This window comes from Chrysochloris asiatica, unplaced genomic scaffold (genome assembly GCF_000296735.1).
Source record: "Chrysochloris asiatica unplaced genomic scaffold, ChrAsi1.0 scaffold00004, whole genome shotgun sequence".
Lineage (NCBI taxonomy): Eukaryota > Metazoa > Chordata > Mammalia > Afrosoricida > Chrysochloridae > Chrysochloris > Chrysochloris asiatica.
The window spans coordinates 35,588,682-35,597,695 of NW_006408522.1; the positions used below are offsets into that span (position 1 = coordinate 35,588,682).

The window sequence follows — 9,014 nt, forward strand, 5'->3', positions numbered from 1 at the left end:
GCCAATCCATCTCATTGAGGGTCTTCCTCTTTCCCTCCACCTTACTAAACATGATATCCTTTTCCAGTGACTGGTCCCTCCTGACAATATGTCCAAAGTATGAGAGACGAAGTTTGGTGATCTTGGCTTCTAAGGAGCACTCTGGCTACACTTCTTCCAAAACGGATCTATTGGTTCTTTTGGCAGCCCATGGCACTTTCAATATTCTCCTCCAACACCATAACTCAAATGCATCAATTCTTCTATGTATTGATGTAGGGTAAGTCTAGTAAAAATAGTGCCACATTTTGCTATTTTGGTTTAATAAAGGTTTCTATGATTTTGTAGCAACACCTTTTTATTTACCCTCGCATGTCTGAAAGTGTTATACTTGGTATAAGGTAGGTCTGCAGGTTTTTCTCTTTCTAGTTTCTGGAGGAACTTGAAGCAGGGGTGAGTCGCATGATATAAAACATGGTGCAGTCCTGATATGGCCCTGTAGGATAAGCACTAGACTGCTAACCACAAGGTCAGTGGTTCACACCCACAAGCTGCTTTCAGACTCCACAGCACATGACAACAACAAGCATGGTAGATAAGCATATAGGGTCAGGCAGATTGAGGAAAAGATCTCACCCAAACCAGGTCACATTCAGACACAAGGGGACACTGGTCCTATGAGGACCAGAAATAATCACTCCTCCAATCCATGTCCCCAGCCCAAGGCTCTGCCTCCAGCAATGCCACACTCAGGCAGGATCTGGGACAGGCCAGGGACTCTCTGCTCTTGTAGGATTCACCTGACTACAGCTTCTCCAGCAGAAGATGGGCTGCAGAGGATCTCCAGGTGAATGTGACTCAGGTCCTGATCCAGTACTAGTCATAGAACACCAATTAGAGCCCTGCAACCTTCAGGACTCAGGACTCCTTTCTCCTCCCAGGTCATGGCACCCTCTTGACCTTTGTTCATTTGCAGTTTATGTTGCTTTGGGTTCCAGTAGTTGCAGAAAGGAAAGTTTCTGGTAAGGTTCTGGAGTGCCACTCACTGGCAGCAAGGAGGTCCGGAAACTGGCATTCCCAGCACAAAGACCTGTTGATCTTTGACCTCTGCCCCGCCCTGCCCCTCCCTCTTTCTTCCCTGAAGACCTCTCTGTATTCTGTACCTCCTCACTTCCCTCTGTGCTCTTGCCCTGACTGGTCATTTTTCCCAGCTTCTTGCTCAGGCCAACCCTTCCATGCTCTCTTCAAGTCCTGCTTCCTGCACTTCTCCCAACCCGGAGAGGGAGAACCCAAGGAAGAAGGTCCAGTGGGCTCCTGGGAGGAGGAGACTATCATCCACAGACTCAGAGTTAAAGTCGCATCCGGACCCCTCCAAAGTGCCCAGGTCCCGGAGACCAAGCCGCCTGACAGTGAAGTATGACCGAGGGCAGCTCCAGCGCTGGCTGGAGATGGAACAGTGGGTGGATGCACAGGTTCATGAACTCTACCAGGTGAATAGCAGGGGCTGGGGGGTGGGGGGCGTTGCAGGTGATGGAGAGAGGAGAATGGGAGAAGTTAGGAGACTGGGGCCCACCTGCACAGAGAACCCCAGAAGAACTGGAGGGCTTATACAAGATGTTCCCATGGTGATAAAACTTTTCCTAATAGGCAGAAGAAGGAAGCATGGGTTTGGAGCCTAGAAATCTGCTTCCTTCTTATTCTGGCTCAGTCTTTAACTCTCATTTTTGATCTGGAGCAGGCCTTTTAACCTCATGGAGACTTAGTTTCCTAATCTATAAAATGGAATACCAATGTCTGTCATGGCTCTCTAATAGAGCTTTTTGTGGCTTAAATGAGATGTTATTGTTGTTGGTACTATGGCCCTGTATAGGGTTTATAAACAGTGGCTGGTGGATTTGAATCACCAACCTTATGGTTAGCAGTCCAGTGCTGATCCTACAGAGCCATACCAGTATAAGGAAAATTGCTTTGAAAAGTATAAAAGGTCAAGCTAATTTTCGTTTCTTTAATTTGTACTTGTCAAAAATGCACATAGCAAAACATACGCCAATCAGGCTATTTTTCTTTATTTTATCCTTTTATTTACTTTCAACCTCAACACATACATGTCTAGAACTATGCTGTCTAATTTGATAGCTACCAGCCACATGCAACAATTTGTTAATGAAAATGAAATAAAATGAAACATTCAGTTTCTCAGTCACACTAGCCATATTTCAAGCGCTCAGTAGCCCCATACAGCTAGTAGCCACTGTACTGTCAGCACAGATATAGAACGTTCCCATCATCTCAGAAAGAATAGTGCTGGGTTACTGTTAGAGTATACTGTTAGAGTAACCAACAAGCTAAACCCATTGCTGTTGAGCCAGTTCCGACTCATGATGTTCCCATGTGCTACAGAGCAAAACTGAACCCCCACAGGGTTTTCTTGACTATAATCTTAACAGAATTATATTGCCAGGCCTTTCTTACATGGTGATGCTGTGTGGGTGGGTTCAAACTGCCAAAGTTGCAGTTAGTAATGAAGTGCAAACCATTTGCATCACCCAGGGACCCAAAGTAACCAAAGGTGAGTGCTCGATTACCAGGACCTAACCTAGCCTTGTTGTTGTGTGCCGTGGAGTCGGTTCCAACTCATAGCGACCCTGTACTGGATTTCTGAGGCTGTAAATCTTTACGGGAGCAGAAAGCCTCATCTTTCTCCCACGGAACAGCTGGTAGTTTGGAACTGCTGACCCTGAGGTTAGCAGCTCGATTCGTAACCACTGGTTAATCCGCCAGACTGCAAAGCCTTTCGAGCTGCAAGGTCGGTGGTTCAAGCTCACCAGCTACTCCTCAGAAACCCTATACAGGGTCGCTATGGGTCGGGATCTACTTAATGGCACTTAACAACAACAACAACCTAGCCTTGTTGTGGGTTAATGTGCTGGACTGTAAGGTTGGCTTGACCCACAAGGTTGGCAGTGCAGGCTCACTAGCTACTCCTCGGAAACCAGGAGACGTCTTGTCCACAATACTTGGTCTTATTTCTCCGCCATCTTGATTCAAGTCATCTATTTTCTTTGTGGACCTGTGATTCTTGTGAGTAAGGGCTGTGCCAGTGGGTCTGTTGTTGGGGGTGAATGTAGTGAAAGATGTAGCACAATCTATCCTGAGAAGCTCACTTGGCCCATGTATTCATTTGGCCCAGGTGTTGAGTATTGACCATGTTCCAGACAGCATCCTGAGCCGACTCATGCAGGATGTGGAGATGCCTGGGAGCTGGGGTCAGAAGAGCATGTTTTCTCAACCTGTGTCTGCTCTGACCTTGCACACTGTCCTTTACTATGTCCAACCGCTTTTCTTTCTTCACAGAATTGGTTTCAATTTCAAATTCTTGTTCACTTGTGTGACAAATCTCGTATTTCAAATACCTCAGGGAAAACGTTTTCAGGCACCAGGCAGAGAAGCTTGTTTTGCAAGATTAAAGTAGGGAGGAAAACTGTCCAGTAATTAGTCCATAACATTGGAAAACAGGACACGTGGGAGGACCACTCCCAGGCAATGACTGGAATATAAGGCCTGGCCTATGGTTGCCATGGCAATTGTCCAAAGGTGCCAGGTGGCAGTTCCTCTCCCAATCCCTGCTCTTTTTACCAGGAAGCTATTGAGCACCTGGGGAAATACCAGGTAGTTGGTCATCTTGGACACAGGACAATGTAACACAGTTTTCTGCCTTATCCCATTTGGGTTCTAGCTCAGAGAGCCCTTCCCTACCCACCAGTGCTCTGTCCCACTTGCCCACCTTGTCTGGCACCATTGAGAACGACCCTAAAGGGCTTCCTTCTTCTTGCTAAATTTAGTTTAGTGGGACCCACTTGTTTCTTGTTGGATAGCCGTACCTTTTTCTCCCTGGTTTGGGATTCTCAGAGGAACAAGTCTGGAAAATACACACAGAGTTAGAATTTATAGCTCCTGTTGTTCAGAGATGGAATGTGGATTTGACTTCTAAGCAGGGATTTAAACACTGAAGAATCTCTCATTTTAAGGAGATCCTTGCTCAATAATATTCCTCGTTGTTGTTGTCCACCACTCATCTGTCAGTTTGTTGTACCGTGGTGACTTGAATGTTGCTATGATGCTAGAAGCGATGTCACCAGTATTTTAAATATCAGCAGGTTACCCATGATGGAAAGGTTTCAGTGAAGCTTCCAGATTAAGGCAGACCACTTCTGGTTAGCCACTGAAAACATTAATTATTAATAGCAGCAGAACATTGTCAGATATAGTGCCGGAAGATGAGCCCTAAAGTTGGAAAGCACTCATAATACAACTGGGGAAGAGTTGCCTTCTCACAGTTGAGCTGACCATAATTATGTGGATGGAGTTTTGGGGACCTTCATTTGCTGATGGGGCACAACTGAAAATGAGAAGAAACCGTTGAAAATATCTATTAAAGTGGGATGTATAAAGTATGAATCTAGGAAAAATTGCAAGTTGTCAAAAATTAAATGGAACTCATAGAGATAGATATCTTAGGTATTAGTGAGCTAAAATGGACTGGTATTGAACATTTTGAATCAGACAATCACATGGTTTACTATGCCTGGAATGACAAATTAAACAGTGCTGTCTGTGATAGTGCAATATCCATAAGCCTACAAGGAAGACCTGGTATGGTGCTGTAGGATAAGCACTGGACTGCTAACCACAAGGTTGGTGGTTCAAACCTATCAGCCACTCCTGGGAAATGGTATGCAGGGTCACTATGAGTTGGAATAGATTCAACAGCATTTAACAACAACAATACCAAAAAGACCAGTTAATGCAACCATTATCCAAATTTATACACCAACCACTAAAGCCAGTGATGATGAACTTGAAGACTCATAGAGACACTACATACAACAGTACGAAACACTGCCTGGTTCTGTGCCATCTTTACTATCATTGCACTTGATTCCATCGCTGCTGCCACTGTACCAATCCATCTCATTGGGGTTCTTCTTATCTTTTGCTGACCCTCCACTTTAGCAAGATAATATGGATATTATCTCCAGGGACTGGTTCCTCCTGATAATATTTCCAAAGTATGAGAGACAAAGTCTCACCATCCTGGCTTCTAAGGAGCATTCTGGCTGTACTTCTTTCAACACAGATGTGTTTATCTTCTGTTAGTCCATGGTACTTTTAATATTCTTCTCCAACACCATAATTCAATTGCAACAATTCTTCTATAGTCTTCCTTATTCATTGTCCAACTTCCACATGCATATGTGCCTATTGAAAATACCATGACTTGTCAGGTGCACCTTAGTCCTCAAACTGGCATCTTTTCCCTTTAATACTTTTAAAGAGGTCTTTTGCAGCAGATTTGCTTATTGCAATATGTCCTTTATGTTGTTGACAAAAGATACTTGCTATGAATATGTCTTGCAAAATTCTATCATGTGATTTCCAGCATTGTTTCTATCACCAAGGTCATATTTCCCAACTACCAATCCTTCTTTATTTCTAACAGTCACCAATAATTATTGTGATAGTTAAGGTTTTATCTCCATTTGGCTGGGCCAGGATTCTCAGTGGTTTAGCAGTTAAGATGTAGTTATCACCCCCATGATGTGATCAGCTTGATCTGATGTAATTATCCTGTGTGTTGTAAATTCTCACTTTTATGATGTTATTGAGGACAGGTTCAATCTACAGGACTAGGTTGTACTGAGTCAATCTCTTTTGGGATATAAAAGGAGAGAGACAAGAGGAGAGGAGGAGGGACCTACTGTCACCAAGATGGAAAAGCCAGGAATGGAGTGCCTCCTTTTGATCTGGGGTCCCTGCACCGTGAAGCTCCTAGATCCAGGGAAAGATTGATGCAAACATGTATGAAAATCTCCATGAAATACCAGGCCTACAAATACTGAAAGGAGACGAGGACGTTTCCCAGAACAGACAAAGAGAAAGCCTTCCCCTAAAGCTGGACCTCTGAATTTGGACCTGCCTCCTAAACTGTGAGAGAGGAAATTTCTGGCTGTTAAAGCCATCTATCTGTGATATTTCTATGAGCGCAGCATTAGATAACTAAGACAATTATCAGTGCATCTTGAGTATATGCTTGATCAATTCCAGATTACAGAAGTTGGTAAAAATCTTCAATTTCTTCACCTTTGGCATTAGTCGTTGTTAAGTACTGTCCAGTCAGTTCTAACTCATAGCAATCCTGTGTATGGTTTCCAAGGCTGTAATCTTTACAGGGTCAGAAAGCCTTATCTTTCTCCCATGGAGAAGCCAGTAGGCTTGATCCAAGGACCTGTGGTTCCCAGTCCTGTGGCATTATTAGTTGGTGAGTACATTTGAATAATAGTCATTCAGATTTAATTAGTAGGCATATGGATATTATCCTATCAATGACAGCATTGTACTTTGAGATAGATTTTTTTTTTTAATTCAAATATTTATTGAACAGCTAGGGAGGTACAAAGTTTATAAAACATGGTCATAAGGGCAAGATAAATGCACCTTAATAACAGAGTAATAGAAAGCAGATTACAGTTCACTGAATCACAGCAGTCAAAACAAAGTACTTTAGGAAATCAAGACTTGATACCTAAAGGTGGGTGGCAAGGAAAGGGGATTGAGATTAAAATAGGCTTTAGTCTGAATTTTTTATGATACTCAGTATGGACTGTATTTGTCTCTCGTTTTCCTCTCCCCATTTTTGCACTTAATTTACCAGTAGTGTCCAGGGCTGTTCACTGTGCTTTTTCTATACTCACTTGTATTTTTGCTTTAATGTCTTGTACAGAACTAGGCTCTTTCAATGTTTTTCATGTTTTTTCCTGTTCTTTGAAGGATTCTTGACCTTTTGATTTTGGTGTTGATGGATTTGAGTCTTTTCCATTCTTCATTGCTTGTTTTTGTGCATTTTTGGCTGGAATATCCCTTACAGGGTCGCTATGAATCAGAACCGACTTGATGGCATTTAATAATAACACCAACATCCCATATAGATTTCTTCAATGGAGGTTTTTTCTTCAGTTTCATTATCTTCAGCAGCAAAAGCAAGTCTTACTTTTTTCTGTTGCCACTTGTAGGGACAAATCGCTTTCTCAGTATAGTTAACAGTTTCACGGCCTCCTCTTCATCATCTGGCTCTGCAGCTTCCTGTATAGCTACTAAGTGTTGTCCACTAACATGCACAGACATGAGTCATAATTCAACCCTAAGACCACCCCCACGGGAAACCTTAGCTATACAAACATTTTTAAAGTTGCCAGTGTTACTTTCATTAGTCAACCTTGACGACTTACTGTTACTGCTTCACCAATATGCAGTTAATTTGTTCTTTGCACTAGCCCCTAAATTCATTATTCTTAAAGCTAACTGGTTCTCATTTTCATCACTGTCCTCCTTAAAATGATAATCTTTGTTGACCTTTAGTCCATAGCTGAAATGATAGTTTGGGGGCCTTAGGGGACTTGTGTCCATGAATCTTCCAAGGAGTAGTAGTTAGCACTTAGCTAGAAGAGAAGGAAGATGGAGACAAACATCTACTGTTACTGAAACAGCTGCGCAGGACAGAGTCACACCAGGGATAGGCTATATCTTAAGATGTTCTTTTTGAGAGGCATGCAATACCATTCCTCTTCAATCTATCACTCCCATCACATAGTGTACTATATGATTGTCAGATTCAAAATGGACAATACCAGTCCATTTCAGCTCACCAATGTCTAGAATATCAATCTTTTTACATTCCATTTCATTTTTGACAGCTTCCAATTTTCCAGTTTAATACTTCATGTTAATAGATGCTTGAAACTCATTTTGAGTTATGCGATATCAAAAAATGAAGGCCCGAAAACTTTTACTCCACCAACATCATTAAGGTAGACTAATTTCTTTTAACTTTTTGTTATGAATTTGGTGAATGGTCGACTCTACTTTGAGGAGGTAATACTTCTCCAGTCATATTTTAAGTGCCTTCCAATCTGAGGAGTTCATCTTTTGGCACTATATCAGTCAATATTCTACTGCTCTTCATAAGGTTATCACTGGCCAATTTTCTTAAAAGTAGATTGTAAGATCCTTCTTTCTAGTCTGTCTTAGTCTGGAAACTCTGCTGAAACCTGTTCATTATGGGTGACCCTGCTGGTATTTAAAATACTACTGGTATTTTTAATACAGTAGTATTTTGAATATGTCTTAGTATTTGAGATAGCTTCCAACATCACAGCAACATGCAAGCCACCACTGTACAACAAACCGACAGACAAGTAGTGGTCCCTGTTGTTATTGTTGTTAAGTGTCGTTGAGTCAATTTCAACTCATAGTGACCCTATATAGAGTTTCTAAGAAGTGGCTGCTGGGTTTGAACCTCCAACCTTGTGGTTAGCAGTCCAGTACTTATAGGAAATTTGACAACCTATGTTTAATAGCTATGGAAAATGAGGCAAGGCACCCAGGAGCATCCCGATTCTGAGAGAAATAGCAGTATTGCGAAGCTGGGTGTGGTGCAGGCTGGCGAATGACCCCAGTGTCCTCTTCAACCTTCTAGTTATCATACCTTATTTCTTGTCTTCATTACCCCAGATTCCATAAAAGATTCATTATACTCTGCCTATACTTGTTTCTTTCTTATCACCCCTCAAACTACTGAAATCTGACTTCTATTCCCACCATTCTATTGAGAACTCTTGTCAAGGCTTCTTTGAGGGCTAAACCTAATGGACACATCAGCAGGGAACTACTGAGCACCCCAGAGTCTGGAAACATTTCCTCCTATAACTTCCATGACACTCAGCCATGACATTTTTAATCACCTCTTATGCTTGTGAAAACTGTATAAAGAATAAGGAAGACCAGAGAAGAACTGATGCATTTAAATTATGGTGTTGGCAAAGAATATTGAAAGTACTGTGGACTGCTAGAAGAACAAATAAATCTGTCTTTGAAGTATAGCCAGAATGCCTCTTAGACTTTGTCTCTTGTACTTTGAAAAATTACATCATGATCTTCTGCCCAGAGTCAATGACATAGCCACAGAGGACTAGAGTGAA

At 42.1% G+C, this 9,014-nt stretch overlaps 1 protein-coding gene across 1 annotated transcript in view; it reads left to right on the top strand.

Moving 5' to 3' along the window:
• The first annotated feature begins 1,214 nt into the window (after positions 1–1,214).
• The window catches only part of PPP1R14D (protein phosphatase 1, regulatory (inhibitor) subunit 14D), a 21,359-nt gene continuing 13,559 nt past the window's right edge, over positions 1,215–9,014 (top strand). The window contains exon 1 of the mRNA XM_006831761.1: positions 1,215–1,469. Coding sequence (XP_006831824.1) covers positions 1,215–1,469 — 255 coding nt within the window. The remainder of the gene's footprint in view (positions 1,470–9,014) is intronic.